Raw genomic sequence first — 27,475 nt, 5'->3', positions numbered from 1 at the left:
TTGATCGTCAAACTCGAATTCGTTTGAGTTTTTGTTATCATTAACAAGGGCTTTCGTTAGACGTACTATCAATGCTCTTCTGTTTAATAATAAATAAAATTTTCAACAAAGATGCTCAATTATTTTCCACCGAAGATCCCACCTGATATCAATGTTATAACTGTTCCTGTCAACGACGAGTTCGTTTAGACCCAGTGAAAAATTAAGGCAATATAACTTCCTATCGTTTTATTTATTCACAAAACAATAGTTAATTAATTAATTAATCAATAATCAACGCTAATTAATTTTACTGATAAAAGTTATTGCTCAGAAACTATCAAATTAACTTTCAGAAACTATCGCTTTCCTAATGACAATTCACTAACGTTTATCGCAAATACAATAAAAATACAACGCAGAGTCAAATATCAACTATCGCTTTTGACACTAACAATCAATTGCTTTCCAATATCAAATATTCAACGACAATTCAATATCTCGCATGCCTTTAATATTCGTGTCACCAACGCTTCTCGAACGTCATCGGTGTTGGAAGGTTCCAGTTCCTCCTCAAACTGAATGCGTTCGTAGCGACACTATCCTATTTTACAACAATTGAATCAACAATTAGTTATTCAAAAACAAAAAGTGTTGAATCATCCGCGTTGTTTATTATGTAAAAATTCATTACTTTGTAAGTGCATAACAGTAGGAAATTATATACTATATGTTACACTTTCAACAGATTTTATTGTACGAACAGTAAGCAATATAGCTTAACGAAAAATCTGTTTTGAAATATGAATATTTACATGTTTTTACTGATGATCAAATATTTTAATAGGTTCATATTATAATGGAATGAAAATAAATTTAATAAAAGTGCGCACATGTTTTTACTGATGATCAAATATTTTAATAGGTTCATATTATAATGGAATGAAAATAAATTTAATAAAAGTGCGCACACTGATTGATTAGAATGCAGTGTCTTTCTTTAAAGCATTTTCATCATGAAGATTGCTTTCATCGCGTGTCTGAATTTTCGATGTTATTTGACCGCGGGTGATAAACAAAAGCCAATTATGTAAATATATTTTAGTTTTAATTAAAATAAAGCGAAGAATAACTAAATCAGTTTTTTATCTTATTAAATTTGGTTGTAGTTGATGAAACTTCTGAACCAATGAAAACTCCGTCTCCTATAAAAAAGAAAAGTTTGTTTTTTTTCATTAACATTAACGTTGAGTGTGATTAAACAAATCAAGTTCATTATATTTTCACGTATTTTTGTAGAAATTCGCATAGAAAAAGAAAAGGATAATGTAATTATTGAAAACATGTTGACGAACAAAGCGTTAGAAACAACTTTCTACGTGACAGACCATAAGCAGCAAACTGATTTCTTCTGGTTTCGTGACTCTGGCATGAGAATTAATATTGGTCTGCAGGTTGTAGTGTCTTTTCATTTCACTTTCATGATGTGTATTCATTTCTTTCATTAATCCGACTTCACTTATTTTTCAAATAATTTGAACAAACTACGAATATGAACGGCCTGCATCCTAATTTACATGAACACTGATCAGGATATTCAGATAATCCCAACGTACGAGGAAGCAACACACCGTGGTGGTCATGATAATGATTTTATCCTAGGAAGTCAAATGTTTACATACCGTAAGAATGCATTTATGAACATATTGAAAGAACAGTGCAGGTTTGTTGAAGCAATTCGTTTTAATGAAATTTAGTGTTAATTATTTTTTATGTTAATTATATTTTATGTCAATAATTTTCTATATTAATTATACTCATGTTATATATATATTATGCTAATTTAATTTTATGTTAATTTTATTTATGTTAATTGATATTTCAAAGTTACGCTTTTTTCAGTAATCCCCTGCCGAGTCACTACAAACTGACACTGGAGATATTCATGGACAGGACAACAAAACTAGTTAATAAAACTTGTTCTTTGGAAGATTTTAAATATGGACAATGTCCAGATGCTGTCCTGCCGAATGAGTTGTTTGAAGTCAGATCACTGAATGAACCGTGCATAGCTGTTGTAAGAATATTGTACTTTTTTTACTTTTTTTTTACAACATGCATACATACATACTGCTGCCCTTAAAGCGTCCGATTTCAAAAATGAAAAATACGTTTCATTAAACAATTTAAGCAAAATATTTCAACCCATTTGCATTGAAACGTTCGGACCAACAGATAAGCACACATCATTATTTATTAACGAATTAACAAGAAAAATAGTTAATATAACGGGTGATCCTAACGAAGGCAATTATTTAAAACAAACTCTTTCACTTTTATTACAAAAATTTAATTCCTTTTGCATTCTGGATGGAGCTGCTAGATACCTGACTGTGCGAGACCAGGGACATAGATAAAAGTTGAACTCGGAAACGATTGCATGCCTAACCATGGCTTGTTCGATCAAAACGGTTCATACATACATACATACATACATACATACATACATACATACATACATACATACATACATACATACATACATACATACATACATACATACATACATACATACATACATACATACATACATACATACATACATACATACATACATACATACATACATACATACATACATACATACCTACGTGAAATAATCGTCGCATTCGACGAATTGTGTCATTAATGAGTCCTTTGATGCGAGAACAAGCCTATTCTTGATGAACATCGACGACCACAGGATCCGCAAACCCACACCCCTGTGCTGTCACCATCCCGGGCCACCTGCTTACGCCGTCCTCTTTTTCCAACTAGAGCTGCAATGCGCGCCTCCTCAAAGGCGGAAACTGCCGCTTGTGAGCGTGTCCTCCACTGTGAACGCTCGAGCGCAACGACACCCAAGGTTTTAGAATCCAGTTCGACTTTTTCAGGTTTTCCTTCAGATTATCTTTAAATCTGCGAACTTGACCGCTTGCAAGGCGAACTCCAAAAGCCAGCGGTCCGAAAAACACCTGTTTGGGAATTCTTGTGTCCGACATGCGGATAACGTGTTTCGCCCAACGAAACTGTGCCTGTAACAAAAATGCCTCGATACCCAAGATACCACACATTTCCAATACAGTCGTATTTGGCACCCTATCCTCCCATTTAACGTTAGCGATAACCCGTAGACATCTCATATGAAACTGATCGAGTCTACGTATATGGCGCCTATAAGTAATCCATGTTTCACATCCATACAACATTGTGGTTAACACAACTGCCTTATAGACAGATATTTTAGTAGCCAGCGACACACTCCGTTCCTTTCAGAGTCGTCCACTCAAACCACCAAAAGCAGCACCAACCTTGGCAATCCTAACCGTAATTTCATCATCGATTGCAGTAGTGTTGGAGAGGTAGCTACCAAGGTTACAAAATTGATCCACAGCGTTCAACTGCGAACCACCAGTAGTTACGATGGCTTTAGAATCCGACGAAATAGGATAGCTTTGGTGCGGAACCTCTGTTTTCTTTCTGCTCACCGTGAGTCCAAACCTTTCTGCAGTAGTGTGGAAACAGTTGAACAGAGCCTGAACTTCACTTTGTGTATGTGCAACCAAAGCGCAGTCATCCGCAAAGAGCAGGTTGCGGACTATTGTGGTTTGTGTTTTTGACTTCGCTTGTAGGCGTCTGATGTTGAAAACGTCTCCATCCATGCAATAGCAGATTGGAATGCCCTCTACACAATGTTGAAAGGCGACTCGAAGCATTAGGGAGAAGTAAATGTTGAACAGCAAGGGAACCATGACACACCCCTGCTTGGTACCATTCGTCACCTCGAAGTCCGGGGATCGATCATCATTTTCAACTACGGTTGCCCTCATGCCTTCATGGAAGGAGCGAATAATCGACACTAAAATCGGAGGACAACCGATCTTTTTGAGACATTTCCATAACGCTGAACGGTTGACGGAATCGAACGCCTTTGTTAAATCTATGAAGACGAAGAAAAGTTCGCGTTGTTGCTCACGACATTTTTCTTGAAGTTGTCTGGCAGTAAAAATTATATCCATAGTACCACGACCAGCCCGAAAGCCACACTGACCTTCTGGAAGGATACCAACATCATTGACGTACTTGGTTAGGCGGTTAACGATCACGCGGGCCAATATTTTTCCAGGAATCAATAGCAGAGAAATGCCTCTGTGATCATCACAGCATGAACGATTCCCTTTCTGTTTGAATATGTGAATGATAAGGGCATCCTTATCATAAAATGAAATCCTTAGCATAAAATCTTGAGGAACCGATTTCCTATCCCACATGTCTTGGAACATTGTCACCACCCTGGTTTTAAGTTCAATGACACCACATTTGAAGAGTTCTGCCGGCAGCCCGTCCAAACCCGGAGCTTTTCCATTTGACATTTAAGTGATTGCTTTTTCCACTTCAGACAGGCTAGGGGGATCATCGAGATCACGTGCAATGCTCCAGTCAGGCAACTCAGCAAGGACTGAGTCATCAAACCGGGATTCTTGATTTAGCACACTGTTGAAGTGTTCAGCCCAACGAGCCAGGATTCCATGGCCATCCTTGATGAGTGTTTGACCATCTTTAGAACGTACCGGGACACTACCGGAGCTGCGGGGACCAACACAGTTTTCAGATTTCTGTAAAATGATTTCATGTCCCCGCGGCCGGCCGCTACTTGCAATTCATCAGCTCTAGCAGACCACCAAGATTCCTTCATCTACCGCGGCTGACTGGGTATCCTACTATGCGGTCAAAAGAAAAGAAAAATTTTAAATTTGGCTTCATGGAACGTCCAGACAATGTTGGATCTTGGGAAGTGTCATGAACGTCGATCATACATACATACATACATACATACATACATACATACATACATACATACATACATACATACATACATACATACATACATACATACATACATACATACATACATACATACATACATACATACATACATACATACATACATACATACATACATACATACATACATACATACATACATACATACATACATACATACATACATACATACATACATACATACATACATACATACATACATACATACATACATACATACATACATACATACATACATACATACATACATACATACATACATACATACATACATACATACATACATACATACATACATACATACATACATACATACATACATACATCCAGCTACATTAACCCATCGTTGTTGGGCAGATTTGATGATGTTTTGCGTACCGCCTTGTCAGCCATTTGCAATGTTCATTTGACTGACAGTGGCTGGTCCTAGGCTCAGCTGCCGGTGCGGTATGGTGGTCTGGGGTTACTCAGTGTGGTTCAGTTGGCACCAATCGTCTATAAATCTTCTGCCGCTGCCACTCTTGACCTCCAGTCCGCCTTGCTTTGCCGATTTTGTTGTTGCTGTGACATCCCACCACTGCCGACCACACTTGAAAGCCCTTCACAAGCTCAAATTTTAGATGAGCAATATAAGAAGACTTTTCATGAACTTCTGTCTTCTGGTGTCGGTGCTTCCTCCTCCGCCCGCTTATTGGCTGCAACTAGTGATGTTAGTTGTGGCCCAACACTTCCGTAGGCACCAGACTCGATGACGAGTCTGTTAGATTTGCCGTTGGTTTCAGACTTGGCCTAAGTATACAAAATAAATATCTGTGTCGTTGCGGCGCGGAGGCGGACCAACTTGGTCATCATGGTTTGGTTTGCCGTTTAGGTGGAGGCCGTCAACTTCGTCATTCAGCTTTGAATGATTACATTTGCCGGCTTTTTTCTAAAGCTTCTATTTCTGTTTTGAAGGAACCATCTGGCATTTCAGTGCAAGATGGCAAGCGACCAGACGGTTGTACTCTTACTCCCTGGAGATCTGGTAAATGTTTGGCTTGGGATGTTACGGTTCCTGGTACCTTGGCCGAGCGCTACGTTCACCTTACCAGCAAAGAATGTGGTTTGGCTGCAATCAGGGCATTGGACGAAAAAATCAAAAAATATGAACACGCCCTGCCTTCCTTAGACTTTTTGCCAATATGTATCGAGGTCCTTGGACCCATGGACCCCAATACTTCAAAATTTATTAAAACATTGTGTAAAATGATTGTTGTTCGGTCAGGTGACAACAGAGAGTTTTTTTTGCAATAAACCACATCTCGTGTTTGTTGCAGCGATTTCTGCGTGTTTGTGTGTCGGAAAATATTAATTTAAACGCCGACGTGTGAGACTAACGATACATTAAAGTGTTAACCCTTTTAATCAGATGTTTGACTGTTTGGTGTCATTCATCACGATTTGGTTTTAACATACATACATACATACAACATACATACATACACACACACACATACATACATATATGCATACATACATTTATACATGCATGAATGTATGAATGCATGTATGTACAAACATACATGCATGCATGAATGCATGTATATACAAACATACATACATACACACATAAATACATATGTGCATGCATGCACGCATACATATGTACGTACATAGGGTATATAGGGTGCATACATAGATACATTAACAAAAACATGTTGCGGTGTATTGTATAAATATTTTATCGTATTGTTTGTACAAATATTGCGTTATAAAAACTATAATGTATTAATTATTTTATGAAATTTTTCAAAAATGGCAGGGCACGAAACCTGACAGCTTCCCACGAATTTCAAACAGCATTTCATGCACATTAGGTTTAGAGTTTATTAAAAAAATGTTTAACGTGAGTTTGTCGCAAGAAAAAGAAATTTATAAACTGACGAGGACATGTGAAACTGCATCGGAATCATGCGAGAGTTGTATCAACGCCATAAACAAATGTTCATCTGGTACGAATTTTCGACATTATCATTTTTTAATATTTATTTGCCAATATGATCAGTTAAATTTTATTTATATTGTAGGATCACAATGTTGTACTTTGGATTGTTTGGCCAGTTACAATTGTAGATATATTTTCAATAACTGTCAGTTGAATCAAACCGGATGCCGAATGGGTGAATTTTGAAAAAAATATTTAATAAACATGGGTTCAAACATTATTAAATTGCATTCAAATTGTATTGCAACAAATGTTTCAATCTAAATTACTTGCAAAAATGTTATAAAAGCAAATGGTCATTTTGTTGAATAACAACTTCACAAACGAAGACCAGATTTGCAACTTTCTAAATAAATCACCCTAGTTAACTGATGAATTTTCTGGTATTTCATTAATGGTCCATAAATCTAACGTTCAACATTAGAAACCGCAAATTTCGCATAAAAGACCATAAAAAAAACTTTCATTAATAAGCTTATAAGCTTTATCACCAACAAAGATTTCACAAAACCTTCCAAATTTTGAAACATTCATTATTACCACCTGTATACAATATGCATATTATATACATTTATATAAAATTTTTAAAAGTTCAATTTTTTTAAGATTTTAGGAGATACCTATCGACTAACATTAATTCCGGTTCTGCCACAAGGCGTTCATGATTTCGACTGCCATTTAAAACGTCGACATCAATTGTTATACAAATTTTGGTTTTACATTGGCTTTCCCAACAAATTTGAAACTCCAAAACTTTATGGACATCACATAAATGATAATTTTTTGTCAACTGACTCAGGCATATTTGAAAAATATTTTTTCAAAATTGAACACGAATCTGGGTTGAAAAACCTGGAAAATGAAATAATTTTTAGTTATAGAAAATCGAAAGAAAAAGTATTAACATACATCAACTCGTTAGATAGTTATTTAAATTCTTCCGAAAAGTTTCTCCCTTTCTCAATAGCTCACAACGTCTGGGTACGGATGGATGGATGAAGATTTTTACATATCAACATTGTATAGTTTGTTTTTATTTCAGGAACTTTCCGTTCAGTTTTCAAGACCTTTTGCTTACAACACGAAAAATTGGAACGAAAGTTGTTATAAGAATATTAGTATATTTAAATCTATTCCAAACAAACTTTTAGATCGAGAAAATGAAGCCAAAGTTGAAATTAATTATTTGAACAAACCCAGACAGTACATGGTCAAATCACCAACCTTTCGACCGTACATAAAAATTTCAATTCCAGGTTGAAAGATTTGTTCACTTCCATATTGCTAATTTATATGCTAAATACACCATTTCAATTATTATGAAGAATTTGAGTGAATAAGAAATATAAACGTCAAATATTTTAAAAATTAGGTTGCGACCAAAAAATTTTGAACCGTTATACAAAGAAATTTTTTAATTTTGATAGTCATCCTGTTTGCAATCTTAAGTTTTTGAATAACTTTGTGAATTTTTTATTTTTCTGTTGCTTCTATTCCGCAGTTCAAACATAAAAAAGCTACGAGTTAATTATTTCCAAGCTTTCAAACTTTTTTGTTTTTGGTCAGGTCAGTACGTCATTTTTGATTCGTGCATATTCTATTTTGGCTTTATTTGATTTTGAAAAAGTCATTCATTACACTTCTTTGTTCCTATACAAAATTTTTCTAAGCGGTTATTCAGTTGAGTGTTTCACTGTTTTTTCATTATTTTAAATTACAGCTAAAAAATGTTAATCTTCCATTATTTTTTGCACAAAAATTTTTGTGAAAAACTTTTCAAAAAATGCTTTTGATTCAAAAATAATTTTTATAAAAATTCAAAAACGGATTTTTTAACAACGCGTAAATTTTTATTAGGTTTATAATTGAAATGGTTTTCTCTTTTCATTTCGTCACTAAACTTCACATTAATACTCCAACGATCCGAAATAATTTTCAACTATCAGTTACAAAATAATATTTGCTTTATTTAATAAACCACAGTTTATATTATATTCTAGTTTGTAAAAATAGAATAATTTCCTAATTTGTTAGGACGGATCCAGACAACCTCGACTTGGTCAAAATTAAAAAGAGTTTTTGTGAGAGGCTAAAAAAGTTATCGACCTTTTTTGTCAATTTTTTGTTTATTTAAAATAGTATTTTAATGTTTAAAAAGTAGGCTAAATTTAAAAACAATTACAAAAAATGGTTGTTGAACTGTTGTTAACGGGAAGAGCCTGGCTCCCCGGTTCTCTAAATTTGCCACTGCTAGTTCCTAAAGAGTGCAAAATAATATTGAAATGTGTGTAATTATACTTTCCAGCTAAGTAAATATACCCGAAAAATATAAAACTTAGAGGTTTATAGTAAACATTTTGTCAAAAGATTTTATTTATTCAACTTTACTTCAATTTTTATCAACTTTATTAAAAACTCAACTTTAATATGAGTCTACACATTCTTTCTGAATAACTTAAAGCAACAAAGTTTATTATAGGTAATAAGTAGAACGCTTATTTTTCAGGTGAGACTTCTCTGTTTGAGTGGTGGTTCAAATCAAAACAAATGGATCTATTCAAATCTGTGAAACTTGTCCACAGTTTTTCAAATAAATCATTAACACTTAATATTTCAGGTAAGATTAGTTAATGATATTTATTTAAATATATTCTATAAACATAACACAAATGTTTATTCTTTGCAGGAGAAGTAACTTTTTGTCCCGATTATTATAAGTTGACACTGGTGAGAACTAACGATAATGAAGAACTTGTGAATCTTGACGTGTTAATCACTTGTCCAGTTATTTTTAATTTTGCAATTTTTGTTGGTGGAATAAAAAAATCAGAAACTAGTTTAACATTGCAATTGACAAAAGCAAACAGAAAATATTTTGTGAAGTGGTACTTGAAAGTATATGAAAAGTCATTCAAAACAAACAAGCAAGCTACTCAGCACAGCTTCTCGAATGGTAGCAATATTGGAAAAATGACATTCAAATTATCTTCAATAAATATGAGCGTTGGTGGAACAGTGGTTATTTTGTGCTTCTATGCAATGTTTGTAGCACCGAAATTATATTTAAAAAATTATTCAACCAAACTCATCACGTTCGACAGACTTTTGAAAAGCAAGACCTGTTGTAATAAATTAAAATTATTATCAAAGCTTTTGGTTTTAATTCTTCAAATTTTCCACGGTGTTTTGTTCACGTTTTCATGTTTATTCGCTATGATAAATATGACAACTTCTACTTGCACGAAACAAAAAAGTAACTGCCTATCTAAAATTGATGATCCAGTTGATGCAAATCTAAACAGCAGTTTGGCCCTGCTACATGAAAATCACAATTATGTTACCTATACAAACGACCGAAGGTTTGTCATTGAATATAACCGGCTTGATAAATTATTTTTGTTTAATTGATAATAATTTTAAAAAAAATTGTTTTAAATTGGTTTATGAAAATTATAACTTTAGAAAAACATTGTTCTGCAGTCCAGTTTCTGTTTGAAATTCATTTCAGCTTTCAGCTTCTTTTTTTTTAAATTCAAATTCATTTTGTTTCAGTTTTGATTTTTTTTTCTATTTTGCGTTAACGTCGTTATTTTTTCCAATTTTCATAAAATATAACACTTGATTCAGTATTTTACAGCTAATGTAAATGAAACAAGATTTACAAACTTGTTACATAAACAGTATACCTAATAAATAATATTGAGTAATAGATATAACTTAAAAAATGTCCACATTTTGAAAAAATTAAAAAAATTTTTTTTATTTAAATCCACGCATCTTTTTTATAAATACATTGCTTTCATGGTTGTTTATGAAACCAGCCACGATTTTTACTTGCAGATCTGTTATTTTTGCACAACTCGATCTTAGAAACTTATTTAGCGGGTACCAACATGCATCAGTTAAACTTCCCTGTAAAATTTTTCAAGTCCCAACTTCATATGGAGCGGTGGCATTAAAATGTTGTCATGATCAGTAAGCAGCTGCATGCCACTATTTTATTCTTGGTTCCTTTTTGCTAGTGATTGCCAATTGATCTGTAAGTGGTGCTGCTTTCTTTCTCTGCTGTTTCATTTGCCTACACTCGCATGTGTTTACGTTCGACCGTAAATTATTTGGATAACTTTTTTGCCGGCAATTATAATTATTATCAATTTTATTATTAAAGATTTTATCCAAAGATGATGGCTTGATTGAACACACCCAGCCCTGTCGCATAAGTTCAACGACTCCAAAATACGTTAACGAACAATATTTGTCCATCTACTCGACTAAGCGACGCTTTTAGTGGTCATTTACCATAGATCACCATCACTATCCACCCCTAATCAGCAATTTAGTAATATTCATATACGCCGACTACACAATTTCAGTTTAAGTGTGCAAACATTCCGGTTAGAAAAAGCGTTCTCCAGGGTGATCTCGTTTTGCCATTGCTCTTCAACCTGTGCTTTGAAGATACTTAAACTAATGAAGAATTAAAAAAACCCAAATATCAACAATTTGTCTATATATAGAACTTCACAGCCAACTCCCAACTTAAAATCAAAAACATGGCTCCAATCTGTTGACAACACATCAGTTATTGCCAACAACACCGAATGCACTAAGAAATTTATCGACAAAACCAGGCATAGTGTAACACAACCGGTATGCGTTTGGCATAAAAAAAAAGTATCTATGAACAGTTCCTTCCGAAGTTGATCAATTTCCTAAATCGAACTATACAGAAATTTCAATTATCAGGGCAAAATCTACAATTTTGAAGGTGACAACATTGAAGGCAAAAAATTGTTGAAAAATTTGTTATTAGTAATCAATAAACTAAAAACGTCAGTACCTTGAAAACTTCGAATCTTTAGAAGACATATACAATTGAGCTTTTGACTTACAACAGCTCGTTGACTTGATTGATAATTACCTTAACACCTTGCTGATAGAAACAATTAAAACATGGCTGTCAGGCCAATCAATAATGTGTCAGAAAGCTGGTTGCTCTTCTTCAAATTGGATAGTACTTCTCAAACATTATTTATATTTACAAAGAATCAAACTTAGTAACTATTTAAAATTTTGTGGTAACAAAAAATTAAATGTTTGTGGTGAGATTCATTAAACTACATCCAAATCGACAATATGTTCCCTGATTCGAATGTAATTAAACCTACGCATGAAACAATAATGATACAGCCTTAGACCACAGAATTCAAAAAAGCTCCCTTGTCCAGGAACAATAAACCTCGCATTTAAAACATCCTCGCTGTTTGTATAGATCATTGGTCTAGATACGTCGCATGCCTTCCAGACGTCCGGTTAAAGTCGTTACAAAAAGTCTTATTGAAAACTGCCGACAAATGCCTAACTGCCCAGATAAGGAAAGTCTTCTACTGCACAAGGCCCGTCATGGGTTCCTCGTCAAACAAACACGCTTTGTCAAAATTTTATCAATAATTGCTTTTCTGACAGTTTTAATATATATATATATATATATATATATATATATATATATAATATAATATATATTATATATATTATATATATAATATAATATATATATGTATATATATTTTTACAATATTCTATAAATTCTACCGAATGTTTGGCGTTAATATGTTTGTAGTTCTGCGGTCTATGTCAAAGAAACGAATACAGGAATTTGTTTGAATGGACAAAGTGAATGTACCGAACAATTTAAAGACAGCACAATAAAATCATTTGTAAACCGAGCATTCACAAACTCTTCCGATATTGAAAATCGCGACCCTGAATTAAAAAGAGTCACCAACCTGTTTGTAAACAATGGATATAAGACTTATTCTATTGAAATGATTGTGAAGGGCAAATTACTACACAACAATAACCTTCCTAATATCTATAACAATAACATTCCTAATATCAAAATAACGAACGACATCATCTTGTATTACAGAAGTCACATGTCAACTGCGTACAAAGTAGATGAAGCTATTCTTAAACATATCATCAATAAAAATGTCACACCAACCAACCCAATTAATAAAGTTAAACTCCGAATATATCACAACAATAAAAAATCGTCTCATCTAATACTGAAAAATAATTCTAGTCCTAGAGATGACTCTGTGTTAAAGCGTAATCACGTAATATATGAATTTAATTGCCACTTTGACGGCTGTGCGTGCACGTCAACATGACTCATATATCGGGATTACTACTACCTCACTGACTAGGAGGCTTACGATGCATAAAGAGAGTGGTGCTATTAAATCTCATTTGAACTCAACACACTCAATCACTATAAGCCGTTAAATCCTCGACAGCAACATCAAAGTAATATACCAGAACACCAACTACACGCATCTTAAAATTGCAGAAGCAGTCCTAATTGCAGTTTTGACGTAGGTGTGAACGATTCAAGTTTTTTCTGGATAACAAGAATAGTTGGTATAATAGCACCAAAGTATGACTCCACAGAAGCTTCTTTTTGGAGTTTGTCAAGTGTTTGTAAAATCGGTCTCATTAGTTCTAACCATTTGCTAAAAAAATTCAATTCTATACTGCTAAACTTCAGCAGCGGCAGACGCTCCATCACAATATTCACTTTATCTTGTAAGCTATGTATAATATTATAGTTGTCAAACTCAGAGTTCCAACGTGTTCCATTCGGTTTGGGAATTTTTCTACCAAAGATCTCATGCAAAACTTCAGCAGCTTTTGAACTTTGGTGAGATGCACTGCTGAGACTGACACATTTACTGAAGACAGATGGCTTTGCTTGCAGTTGTAGCCAGCAGGATCAATCCAGTGGCAAATCACACCAATGTAACTGCGAGACTGTCGCGTCCAAATATCAGCAGTTGTACATACATATTTGCATTCATTTAATTTTTCTTTCATAATCTGTTTCATGTTGTTGAACCGCATGTCCAGCATACCTTTTAGTGTTTCTGTACACATCGCATGGCCTTTAGGATTCACTTGTCTAAAACCTTCTCCTTCTACAACAGCAAGTGGCTGCATGTCGAAAATAATAAAATTAGCAATTAAGTCCTTTAACTTTTCATGTGATACAGATGAAAAATCAAATTTTGACTGTTTTGTAGGTGGAGTTGAGACTGTGCCATCTTCATTTAAACCTCGCTTCACAGTCTTCAATTTATCTTTATTTTCATGCATCATTTTGAGATATTTTTCTCCACGAATCAATCTTCTAAACATAAAAATAAAAAAAAAAGTATTATAGATTTCACTCAAAAATATCATTAATAAAATTATAGCAATTAGTCGATATCATTAAAATTTAAAATAAGAATTAGATAAACTTTAACAACATATCTTCACCTGTTTGTTAAAATTAGATGGCGCTTTATGCTGTCCACGAATAAGTAGTCTCTTTGGCTTGCACAAGTTGCAACAATAACGTCACCATCATCTTCAACAACTTCGATTCGAAAAACTAATTCCTAACTACTAAAGGCAAAATCCTCAAGTTTTCTTCATCATGCGTCATCTTTATCAGAATTCAGAATGTAAACGAAAAACGGAAACTAATGAGCATAGATAAAAAAATGATAGCTTGGAAATTAAAAATTAAAATGGTTCCGAGCGATGTCTAAGATTCTGATCAAACTCAACAACTATTTTAGTCAGTACTTATAACAAAATGTATTATTTATAAGTATAAGTACTGAAAAAAATATTTAAGTACAAGTACGTAAGTACAATTTTTCCACATACTTAATTACAAGTATATAAGTACTATTTTAATACTTAAGTATGCACTTAAGTACCAATGTACTTAAGTACTCGTCAACACTGCCTAATTTACATCAATAAACCAAAAATAAATATACAACAAAAATGACAACTTCACTCCCAACCCGGCGCTTAATCAACAATGAAAACAAAGAAGTAATAAAAACTAGCATTGTAAATAGTGACAAAGAAGAATATGATGCTATCGATGCAGAAAAGGAAACCAACGAAAATGGGCCAGCCAGTAAAGAAATCTGATACCTAATTTCCATTTAAGTTCATTTTTAAAAAGTTAATATTTCCCTATATAAATCAAACTAGCACTCTACAAATATATTTAATATTTGTTTGTAGTTCGTTTTTTCAATTTTTCTCACTAAAATTTTTTGGTGAACGTTTAGTTTATTAAAATTCAAAATAAACTTATTTTCCAAATTCATGCTGCAAATAAGGGCATATTTCGATTCCGAATGAATCATCATCAGTGCTTTCTGCTCTTTATATAGGGAATTATTGACTTTGTCAAAATGAACTTAGATGTAGATTGACTTTGTCAAAGTGAATTTAGATGGAAATTAGATGTCAGGTTTCTTTATTGGCTGGTCATCTTCTTTGGTCTCCTTTACTTCATCGATAGCATCATATTCTTCATTGTCACTATTTACAATGCTAGTTTTTATTACTTCTTTGTTTTCGTTGTTGGTTAAGCGCCGGGTTGGAAGTGAAGTTGTCATTTTTTGTTGTATATTTATTTTTTTGGTTTATTGATGTCAATTAGGACTGCTTCTGCAATTTTAATACTAGAACAGCAACTACACGCATCTTAAAACTGCAGAAGCAGTTCTTATTGACATCAATAAACCGAAAATAAATGATGATTCATTCGGAATCGAAACATGGCCTTATTTGCAGCATGAATTCTGAAAATAAGTTTATTTTTAATTTTAATAAACTAAACGTTCACCAAAAAACTTTAGTGAGAAAAATTGAAAAAACGAACTACAAACATATTAACGCCAAACATTCGGTAGAATTTATAGAATATTGTGAAAATTATGGTCTACTACCAACACATATATATATATATATATATATATATACATACATATATATATATATATATATATATATATATATATATATATATATAAATCTTGGTGTTTGGATAGATCCTGAATTGAAGATGAATAAACATGTGAAAAATGTATGCCGATCATGTTTTTACCAATTGCGCCAAATCAGACGTATAAAAAAGTACCTGACAAATGAATGCTTAATTTCATTGATGCACAGTTTCATTTGTGGAAAAATAGATTACTGCAGTTCAATCCTCTATGGTACAAGCTTGTATCTTCAAAACTGCATACAGTCTATTCTGGACACTGCAGCAAGAATAATTGCTGGTGTAACAAAATATGAATCTGTTTCATCATATATGCGAAATGAGCTTCACTGGTTGCCAGTTTGTTATAGAATCGAATTCAGAATAGCTATGTTTACAAGAGACAGTTTGATGGGGCTTGGTCCTCGATACCTTCAACAGCTGATCGTGCCTGTCCCTACGGCTGCCGGGGGGCGAAAACTCAGATCCTCTGCCAAAAAGAAACTCGTTGTTCCTAGGTTCAGGACAAAAAATTATGGACGGCGTCGTTTCTCCGTGGCTGCAGCGGAGGTTTGGAATAAACTGCCCGATGGTGTCGTTGATAGTATGGATGAAAGAGACATGTTCCGAAAACGACTTAAATATCACTTTTTTGACCGGTAGCTTCTCGAACAGCACCTCTGAGTTTTACATAGAGGGGCGCTATATAAATTCTCCATACCATACCATATATATATATATATATATTGGATAATATATATATATATATATATATATATATATAATATAACTGTCCACATAACTGGCATAAATGTTTGGTTGACAACAACACTGTAATAATTTATTAAAACTCCAGCACAATACATCTAAAAATTTCAGAAGCTGTTCAAATAGATATCAATAAACCTAAGATAAACATCCAACAAGGAAAGATTATAATCATTAACAATTCGCAGCCTTAATACTAATTCTAATAACAATGAAAAACAAGAAAATAACAACAACAAAGGAGATGAATAATAAAACACCAACTAAATAACTCACTTTGTTAAGTAACTAATTTTGCATTGCCTAACGAAACTATATAAACTAAACCAAAGCTGCAAAATCGAATTGTGAAAAACCGAAATAAGGCCTATTAGCATGATGAACTTAAATAACAATTCTATTTTCAATAGATTGAGTTTTATCCAGAAAGTTTTAGCAAGAAAAATTGAAAAGACAATCTTTAAATTGATTAATGCCACCAATTTGGAAGAATTCATACAAAATTGTATGAAATATGGTCTCCTTACGAATACGCACAGAGTTGTTAAAACATATCTGGTTAGGCCTACTCTTCTTATTTCGGCACATTTTTATTCAATTCAAGATTGATTATTTAAAGTATTTTATGGCGTGTCTGACAGACTATATATATATATAAGCTCCAGTCAGTTCAGAATTGGGTTCGAAAATTGTTAAGTGCGGCCTGTGGTTTGAACATGTTTTCGGTTCATAGTTTTGGAATAAACTTCTACATTTGTTACAAAATTTTTAGAGAAATGAAGGCTTTTTGGTTATGACTCGCTCGCCAGATGACTAAGGCTTTTTTAACAAAGATTTTTTTGCGTTTTTATAAACACAATACAATCATAATAACAATAAAAATATTAATTATGTGAAAATTGATCAACCTGCTACTTTAAGTACGATTGGTCTTTACGAGTAATATTATACATCTTGTTTCACCAGCATCATTGTGAACACCTAATTCGTTCTAGGCTAGACGCTTTTTGTCCCTTTAAGAGATTCATCAGTAGTCGGAGTTAAAATATTTCAGCAGTTAATAATGCACACTGACTTGTTTTGTAAGGTAATTTCACAAAAACCTATTTTGTACGATGAAGACGTACTGTTAATACGCCAGTTGGTGTAAATGGTGTGTTAACCTATATCCTCAAGAACATCAGTATGTATATACCTGAGAATTTGTTGACCTGCTATTGCAAGCAAAATTGGCCATTAAATGTGTTCAAATCAAATCTTTTCGTTTGTTTTTCCGACTGAGTTTGCCGATAATTTGAGTAAGAATTGCCACGTGAAGAGAAATCCAGTATAATCGGAGCAATTAGAGATCAAATGCAATCATCTTCAAAATTTTGAAGTACCAGCTACACAAAGGAGCCTGGAAGCATCTGTTTGTGGATTAAAATTTATCCTCAGTCGTTTCAATGAAAACATTTTAGAAGATATATCAATAATCAGAGGAAATTTTCATCTTCTTTGAAACAATCTTATATTTATATTAGTGATTTTAAAATATCTTTGTAATGATTTTTATAATTTGTTAAAAATAAATATTAGAAACGCTTCTTTTTATTTTTTTTATCATTTTTGTTATTGATTTCTCATTATTCACAATCTAAAATTCCATTCAAATTGGCATTGTGGTGATAGTTTGATGTCCGTATGTCCGTTACATGCGTTTAAGAAACTATGCTTGAAAAATTAAGTTTCGGAGCGAAACCGAAAACCAAAAAAAACCAATATTATTTCAGAAACGAAAACCGAAACCGAACCGAAATTCGTTTTGCTGATTGAACCGAAACCGTAAACCGAAATGAAAAAAATTACGGTTCGATGCCCTGGTTCAAATGCAAGATCTCATGTCGGAGTGCGTGATGGATTGCTGTGTACGTAAGCATATGCGTACGCTGTGTATGTTAAACAATGCCATTGGAGGCTATAAAAATGGCAGAGACTGATTGTTTTTTATCTTCTATCACATTAAATTTTGTCACATGATATTCAAAACCAAAAATTTATTTAAAAGCATTGAAGAGACAAGAAATATTAAATCGTCAAGTTATGTTGGAGAAGCATCTCATTTAAAAAGGCGCTCGTTGTTAAAAATATCATCATTCATGAAAAGCGCCAATTTTTATTTTGAAATGAAACATCCAAAAACAAAAGTTATTTCATCAAATAAATATCCTGTCATTAAGAATCTTGTCTTTGATAAATGGACTACAGTTACATGCACAAATTGTACATTGTCGGCTGGATTTCATGAAATATCGAGTGATATCTTCAGGTAAATTATATTATTAGTTTAAACCAATTTTGAATATAAAGAACAACAATTTTGATGTGACGTAAATTATTTAACAGAATCACAGAAAATATAAAAGTACATTCGATGGAAAATCTTGCTCGTTCGCTACAAGTTTCAACTCTAAACAGAAAATGTCATTACGCAAATCGTCGTCATCCGTATTCAAACACATTCCTAACATTTTCATCAAATATTTTCAAAAAAAATTCTACATTTGAATTTGTATTTTTACTGACAAATCGAGGAAAGTATTTTCCTGCTCATGGATGGTGGAAATTATATCATCTTGGATACTTATTTGACGCTATTCTTTCTATATATCGTTTAAGCTTAATTTATATGCAAGTTAAAATGTATTTTTGTAATTTTCACAAATTTAAAAGTTGTGACGGTGAAATTCTTAAACCTTCTAATAACGCCAGTATTGTTCTTTCATCACCCAACAGTGACATTTATAAAAGCTTCGACGCATGGAACATTAAAACGAGCCTTGCCCAGTTGGTTTCAAATAAATATTCTCTTAGCACTAGTTTTTATTTGTCGAGGGGTAGCAATTTGTCTGTTTCGAAAAAAAAACCAGGTATTAGAAACTGTAAGTTCATTCTGTGTCAAACACAATTTCTCTTCTCGCTAGCGTTGTTATGACTGCATCTCAAAAAGCACCATTTTGTCACTAACATTAAGCAACAATAACATTTTGCCAGAACAACGTTTGACAATAATAACATTTTGCAACAAAAAACATTCTACAACAATAATTGTTTGCAACAATAATTTTTAGCAACAATAATATTTTGCAACAAGAAACATTTTGCAACAAAAACATCTTGCAAATTCTTTAATGCAGCTTTGTCAAACGCAGAACCTCTTACATGTAGCAGTAATAACATAAAGCTAAGCAAGCACTAAACGATGTTTTGGCAATTAATTTTTAAGCGCATTATAAAGGCATACTACTCATACTGAAGTTGAAACAATTTAATTTTCAAGTTAAGTTTATGGACATAACTTGAAAGTTTAATATTGTTTTAAAATGTTGAATTTGTATGTTTAAAAATTTTGTTCTATTCTTCATTGTCACATTACCAATCGTATGTGAATTTTAAAAATAATTTAAACAAGTTTCCATTAATCTACGATATTTTTTACAAAATAAATACAAGTCATAGGTTTTAATATATAAAATTATAATGTTTGTAACATAAGGTATATATAACATAATGTAAATAACATAAAGATATTTAACACAATGTATATAACATAATGTATAAAACATTTGTTAATAGATGAAGTGTCAGAAGTGTTGAAAGGTTTGCACGCTCAACTTGTGCGTGCCATCATCTGCCTCATCCTGAGCATCGTCACTTTTCAATTTATGAATTCTTTGGAAACATGCGAATTTATTCTCTACCTCTCTTCGATGCACAAACCATTACGTAAATTACAAAAAGGTTCCAAGTGTTTCTAATTTTAAAACTTTTATACATCCGACAGTTTATTTATCAATTCATCAACATTATCACTTTATTCATTGTTGGTATTTTCATCTATTTATTCGTTTTTTCTTTCAATCAGTTAATCAACTGTTTATCAATCCATCCTATTTTCACATTAAATAAATAGAAAAACTAATAAATTAAATAAAAATTTTTAATTACTTGAATATAGATGAATTTATTTATTAAAATTATTTTTCACCACGTTCAGTTGAATTTGAAAAAATATAATTTTAAAATAATCATTTTCAGATTTTGCTGAATTGTTTCAAGATGAATTTTTTTTTGGAAATTTATCAAAAATTAGTTCGTGCCTTTTCTGTTTGCCATCAAGTTCAAACGCTATTCCAAATCATGGTAAAACCTTTGAGCTAATTTTACATAATTATTAATAATGTTTAAAATTTTACAGACAAATATTTGGTACACGACATCTACAATTTTATTCATTACAATACAGAAGAACAGTTGACTTTATTCAACCAAATCAAGGAGATTACTTTGCTTGCCATCTACATAATATTTGTTGACGTCTCTATTGGCTTCCTTCAAATATTTTTAATGTCTCTTTTCAAAAAGGATCAAATTTATTCTGACTACAACAGTTATGCATCATCACTCAACAAAACGAAGGATTTTACTAACAATACAAACCCGACAGCATGTCGTCAGGTTAATAAACATATTGATAAAACATGGCAGGCTACAAAGAGTTCTATATTTTCTGAAACAAATGTTTAATTACAATCTTTTTTTACTAATTGAAATTTATTTTTTATGATTTTTAAAAAAATTAACAAAAATTACATTTCGTTTGCATGAGAAACAGTCGAAAAAATGAGCATAATAATGTAAGTCACTTCTTCAAAAATCATTAAAGTTCAACAGTGATGATTATTAATACGAACTACCTACCCGAGAAATTCCAATCTCTTATAAATATTTTTAGAGGCATGAAAAACAAACACACAGTGTATGTAATTACATGAGAAACAACATTTCGTTATTTTGTCAAAACTAAAAATTATCATATTTTAAGGTAAACATTTTCAGATTTAACAAACGAATTCGTGAAAATATGATAGTGCCATTGACGTTTCATCAAAATTAAAAAGAAATATAAACGATAAATTTATTTTATATCTTGTTAGAGCAGTTGTGGAGCTGGTTTCCCGCAATACCCCTTACACAGAAATTACAACTTTGAAAACAAATTCAATATGACAAGTTTTTATCTTAGAGATGCCAAGGGTACATGTGTACAAATGTTTTAGTTTTAAAAAATTCAAGTCAGCTGAAGTTTATAAGATATATATTTAGTTCTGTTTCATAAACCAATAGATAAATTATATTTTCTGAATTATTTTTAAATTACTGCAGTCGCATTAAAATTTTAAAAAATTGATCACATCAGTTACATTTATTCGTTTTTTGTTCAATTTTTTGTCTAATATTTGTTAAATAAAAATGTAAATCATGTAAGCATTCAAATAAAGGTTTTTAAAATAATAATACCATTGTCGTGATAATCATCACATGTGTCACTGTTTTGAGCCCAGAAGTGGTCAATCTTAAGAAAGCTCCTGTTACAGTCTAAGTAATATCATGGTGACTGTTGGGAGACTTATTAACTTCTTTATCGTATCGTCCTCACTATCATAAAGTTTATGAACATTACTATCGTTAATCGTTTTAAGGCTGAAACATATCGTCCAGGCTTTCTAAATAGCGAGCTATGACGTCACCAAAATATCGAGTTTGGGTTCATCGAGACAACTCGTTCATAAAAAGAGTTTAGCCTATAAATAGATATCCTATTATTATATTATATTAACTCTAATATATTTAAAAAACAAACTATAGAGTTTAAAAACTTAAAAAAAAACACTTTAGAAAAATTTGCTCTTATTTTATATCTTTAAACAAGGTTTGCATTATTCACATAACTCTTATTGTTAAATCATTTTTTTTATAACCATGAGTAGAATCTTTGTCCACAAAATTGATAAAAATAATTTTCTATTGATTGGATATCTTTAATGGCGTTTCAGCATGTTACTCGAATATTTTAACGATTGATGTATTCAACTGTTAGACAAAGTTTTATTCATCTACAAGTTCATTTTTTGGCTTTTTCACCTACTTCTTCCTTTTTTGTGAGTTTTTATTTTATTTACAGTAAAAATTTGTATTGTTATTATTTTTTGATTTGAATATAATTACGGTAATTACAGATATTCTGCTTTTTAAATAAAATTAGAATAGTTCAGATTACATCAGTCGGTAGAAATGTCATATCTCGCGCTGCTATTACGCGGTGGGATGGCCTGGTTTGAATACTCTCGGTCCGAAATTCAAAGACTTTCACAAAATGTATATGTACGTCGTGTGGTGTGGATGGTGCGCCTTTGTGGCACAAAAGCTTAATTTATAAGTAATCAATTAAGTATGGCATGGCACGTAAGCAGTTTGCCAGTTGTCAGAGCTGAGCAAGAGAGCTTCCATATAAATCGCATGTAATTGCATACTTTTGCATTATCCTCAGATATATTGCACAGTTAAGTTTCTATAACAAGATCACATTTTAGAATCGGATTTTAGCAAAGAAGTGAGATCTGTTAATTTGATTTGCTCGATTTTTAATCTATTTGTTTATGTTTGGTTGTAAGTAGTTATTGATAAATTTTAAATCCTTTTATAATTTTTCAACAATAAACACTTTCATAATAATTATAAATGTTTTTTATAATGATTTACATATAAAAATTACGTCATTTTGTTTTTTAAACAATTGTACAAATGTTTTCAATTGAAAATCTTTCTACTTGAAACCATTTCTTTATGAATTCTAATAAATCGTTGAGCAGAAAAAACATAAATAATCACAAATCGGTTTTGCGCAATTATTCAAACAAAACCTGCATCCAGAATGTTTCGTTAGAAAAATGGCCAATGAATCCTGTTTCTATCTTGAAAGAACCGAAAGATAACGTCAGCATTCTTGGTCAAAGATGCATAAATTGCTTAAAAGGCGTTTATAAGTTTGTAAAGTTTCTGATAAACTTGAAACATTCTGTTTCGTCTAACAATGATAATTTGGCAGATTACCAGTCAATCAAAACGGCAGTGGAGAGCTATAAAAGCATGCTAGAATTCGTTGCAGGCGACAATGTGCCGAAGCTAACTTATAACACAAGTAATCATCAACTATGCAGGAAACCATTTGAAACATTAGCTTTCAATCACCCAGCAATAACAAGTCTGCTGAATATAATGAACACAAACAAAACTCTATTTTTCAACAGTGCATATAAAACTTCAAACGCTGATATTCAAATGGAATATTTATTAGACAATAGCCAGGAACTAGAATTACTAAACTTAAATGATTCCGAAGTGTTTTGTTCAGAAAAAACCAATGAGGAAGAAGACACATTTTTGAAAACCGTTGATTTAGCAATAAAAAGCAATTCTCCGGATACAGTGAATCAAATGATTAATCAGGTTAACAAATGGTTTTCTCCACGGATTCCTTCAACCATAAACTCCTATCAAACGCAAATGCAACGTTGCAAGTCAAATGGATATGGTTTTCACGAATTTGAAAAATCGTGTAAGTTTTTATATAAAAATTTTTCAAATAATCCAACCTATGTAGCTCACATATTAGCCGAAAATAACGTAATCGACAAACATAAGCAGTTACTTCTGGACGAACTAAAAACACTACGTCAGTGCGTTGAGCATAATTCTTCATTTGATATTGTGGAAGATTTTGCTCGTAAACTCTATATTAAAAGTTCTTGTAACCGATTAGATCATTATTCTAAAATTTATGATTTGTTGGCCGACGAAAAAAAACGTATACTTAAATTAAGAAATGAAGAATTAGAAGTTTATAACACCCACATTAAAAAATTGAAGCTTGACGCTTCCATAGCCCAAAAGCTATTTGTCGAATGGGTCGCTAGAGCTAAAGAAGATGACGATTCTTCCACTAGCTTAATTAATCTTAAATTACAAAAAGTAAAAGACACTTTTCAAAAAGGTACTTTTAAAAAAACCTATGCAAAACTTCAAGTTGAAAACTGGCAGAGTGAAAAAAATTTGCATCACGTGAAAAATAAATTAAAAACAGAAATTATTGCCTTACATAGCAAATACAAAAACGAAATGGCTATATACGAGAATCAGATTAAACAAGAAATTTCAAACTTTGATGATATAAATACAGACATATCATACCTTTACAAAACCAAACAAAATGAGTTTGTGAAAATAATTAATGAAAATAAAGACATTTTTTGGTCGACATGCAAGCATCAAATGGAAATTATAAATAAAGAAAATGCTACTGTGAAAATTCAAAATTGGTGGCGGAACTATGTTGTTAAGAAAAATAAAAAATCACTGAGGTACCAAATTAGAAGCCAAAACAAAGAAAATTTTCAATCGGTAATGACAGATAATTTTAAATCTATGTAAACATTGCTTTTTGAAAGCGTCATCATATAATTTATTAACTGTCTAATAAATTTATTTGTCGGTTTTGAAATAATTGCTTGAATATTTAAATAAAATGTTTGTTAAAAAAGAAACAGTTACGAAAAATTTTTTGAGAAAAGCAAATTTGAATCAATTTATCGAAAAGAAAGCGACATTCGTTTTAAATAATTTTGATTCTTCCTCTATTAGTCCATTAGGTGAAAAAGTTTTAAACAGTTTGAATAATGCCATTAAAAACGTCACTTTAATTTGTAGCTTAAAAACAAATTTAAAAAAAATTAAAGACTGCATAGATGAGGGCGAATTGAAAAACTTGCTGAAGGAACTCGATGAAATTTACACATATTCGGCAAGTTTCTATAAAGTTCTTTCTTTAGATAAACCTGACAACATTTTACCAAAGAGTGAAATATTTTGTATTAACGACAGTTCAAGTGAATATGAAGATCTAATAAAGTGCAGCAGAGAACTTTTTAAAACTAATTTAAAATTTTCTCTCAAAAACAAAAAAAGCTATAGCTTAGAAATTTTTTCAGTGGAAAAATGTTCTTTGTTTGATAATATAGAAGAAAATGATGATAAAGATTTGATAGCTGATATTTTCAAGGAAGAGAATTCATTTACTCAAGATGATTTTATTAACAACTTAAATTTCAACAATCCAGAAGTGCTTTTCAAAAAATTCGACATCTACACTTCTTTTTATAACCGCTTACAAGACACAAATTTTGATAAATCATTTCAAAATTTAGAAGCCTTGCGTGGTAGTTCTGGCCTGACGAGACCGAAGTTGACTCAAATTTGCAAAAATATTTTGAGATGTTTAAATAAAATGTATAACTTTGAAAATTTTATTTTTGCATCAGAGATAAAAAACGACATTGGGAATTTTTTTTTAAAAGAACTTAACAAACTTGTAAATATTTATAGTCACAAATATCATTTAAGTCCTATCGAGGAATTCGGCAGACGATTGTACATCAAAAGTAGTCACCACCGTTTGAAGCATTATTCCAATTTAATTTGTGTTTTAAGCGATGAAAGAAAAATCATAAATGCTGAACAGGAACAAAAAATTAAAGCGTTAAATGAAGCTATTAGAAATTTGAAACTTATTGCTGATACAACCCAAAAGGTGTTGAGTGAGAATATAAACAGAATAACAGAACAAGAACTATTTTCCAGATTGGCAGAAGAAGCAAACTTTGTTACGAGAAAAAAAATTAACCGCATCAGTTCAACGATGGGAAATAAACTATGGCAGCATGCAAATTGGGAAAAAGAATATGAACTGAGACGTATGAAATTCAAAGCTAGACGATCTCTTGAAGACATAAAATATAAATATAATAACGAAATCTCAAATTTGGAAAAAGAAATGAAAAATGTGATGATTGAAAATTCCGTGGATGAAAATAAGATAAATAGTTTTAAAAATCGCTTCACAATTTCAAAAAATCAATTTATTAAAATCCTCTTGCAACGTAGTCTCGAAACCAAAGTTTACATAGAAAAAAGAAATATGTTAATGTTCCGAAATGAGTCAGCTACAAAAATTCAAACTTGGTGGCGTAAAATAATTTTAAAGAAACAACTAAAAAAATTAAACAGAAATTAAATTAATTTTATTATTTAATTAATTTAATTAGAAGTTTTAAAAAATTAACCAGCTGTTCATCAATTCATTGGTTTTTTAATTTTGTACCGTTTTACAAGGTTTGTCGTGCTTATCTAATGAAACGTGAAAATACAAAACCAACTAATAATATTTGAAGGAAAATTTTAAACATTTTATTTTTATCAATTCAAAAAAATTAATAATTGTTTAAAATTTTGGCAATATGATATGCGTCACAAAAAACAATTTTTTAAATTATTTTTTCAATAATAAAAATAAAAAAATATGTTTTACTAAAAAATAATATTCGGTGGTTCGATGCACTGCGTCACTATTCTTTTCGGATAAATAACAAAACATTATGTAAAATGTCTACTGCGGGGTGTCTGTGGCTCTTTTCAACTATATACTCCAGTAAAAATGATTGGCTGTTAATATATCACAATGAATTCAACGTCAACATAATTCTTTCAGCATTATTCTGCGTGTCGAAGAATTCTCATTTAATATGGACATGTGGAGTAAACACGACGAAACATCGTCTTTTATATTTTATTTGGAATGACAAACACGAGATTGGATATTGCAATACAAAATCTTATCAATGTTTCACAAATATCAAATTCAAAGTTTATCATTTTGAAATTTTAAGGTTAGGAATAAAATTAGTTATAAAAAATTTCACCCTCCAAACAGCTGGGGTTTATAAATGCTACGATCAAAATGATAAAGATGTTATTCAAGAAGTTTTCATAAAATTTCGTTAGCTTGATTTTGATCATCTTATTAGAATATTATAAAAATGAAATTTTTTAATAAACTTTAAGAATGTGTACAGAAGATAAGCATTATTGGAATAGAAAAAGATAGCTCAATAAAATACGGACAAAATTTAACTTGCAACGTTTATTTAGCTGAAACCCAACTCAACTCTAAAAAACTGGATTTTGATTATTTCTGGAATCATCCTTATGAAGATCTTATTAAATCAAAACATAACAAAACAATTGCGGTTTATTTTCCAGGGTTATACACGTGCAATATTATATTTAGATACGAAACTTGCGCCACGGTC

At 31.7% G+C, this 27,475-nt stretch overlaps 3 protein-coding genes across 3 annotated transcripts; all 3 read left to right on the top strand.

The window, feature by feature from the left end:
• Positions 1–1,322: 1,322 nt before the first annotated feature.
• On the top strand, positions 1,323–11,645 carry HELRODRAFT_163003 (hypothetical protein; the record flags this gene model as incomplete). The annotated part of the gene is made up of 12 exons (XM_009025044.1): positions 1,323–1,433; positions 1,572–1,702; positions 1,882–2,056; positions 2,673–2,837; positions 5,818–6,054; positions 6,665–6,854; positions 7,647–7,744; positions 7,890–7,947; positions 7,999–8,103; positions 9,534–10,206; positions 10,688–10,822; positions 11,594–11,645. 12 exons carry the CDS (start codon positions 1,323–1,325, stop codon positions 11,643–11,645), a joined length of 2,130 nt encoding a protein of 709 aa, XP_009023292.1.
• Positions 11,646–18,616: 6,971 nt separating this feature from the next.
• HELRODRAFT_163002 (hypothetical protein) lies at positions 18,617–21,550 on the top strand (the record flags this gene model as incomplete). Its single annotated transcript, XM_009025043.1, has 7 exons — positions 18,617–18,759; positions 19,164–19,277; positions 19,485–19,540; positions 20,067–20,231; positions 20,529–20,633; positions 20,689–20,948; positions 21,428–21,550. The coding sequence occupies 7 exons, from the start codon at positions 18,617–18,619 to the stop codon at positions 21,548–21,550; spliced, it is 966 nt and encodes a 321-aa protein (XP_009023291.1).
• Positions 21,551–23,117: 1,567 nt separating this feature from the next.
• On the top strand, positions 23,118–26,400 carry HELRODRAFT_163001 (hypothetical protein; the record flags this gene model as incomplete). The annotated part of the gene is made up of 2 exons (XM_009025042.1): positions 23,118–24,691; positions 24,972–26,400. The coding sequence occupies 2 exons, from the start codon at positions 23,118–23,120 to the stop codon at positions 26,398–26,400; spliced, it is 3,003 nt and encodes a 1,000-aa protein (XP_009023290.1).
• Between the last annotated feature and the right edge of the window lie 1,075 nt (positions 26,401–27,475).

The sequence above is a fragment of the Helobdella robusta genome (assembly GCF_000326865.2).
Source record: "Helobdella robusta unplaced genomic scaffold HELROscaffold_4, whole genome shotgun sequence".
In the NCBI taxonomy this organism is placed as follows: domain Eukaryota; kingdom Metazoa; phylum Annelida; class Clitellata; order Rhynchobdellida; family Glossiphoniidae; genus Helobdella; species Helobdella robusta.
This window is presented reverse-complemented; position numbering and strand designations above follow the sequence as displayed.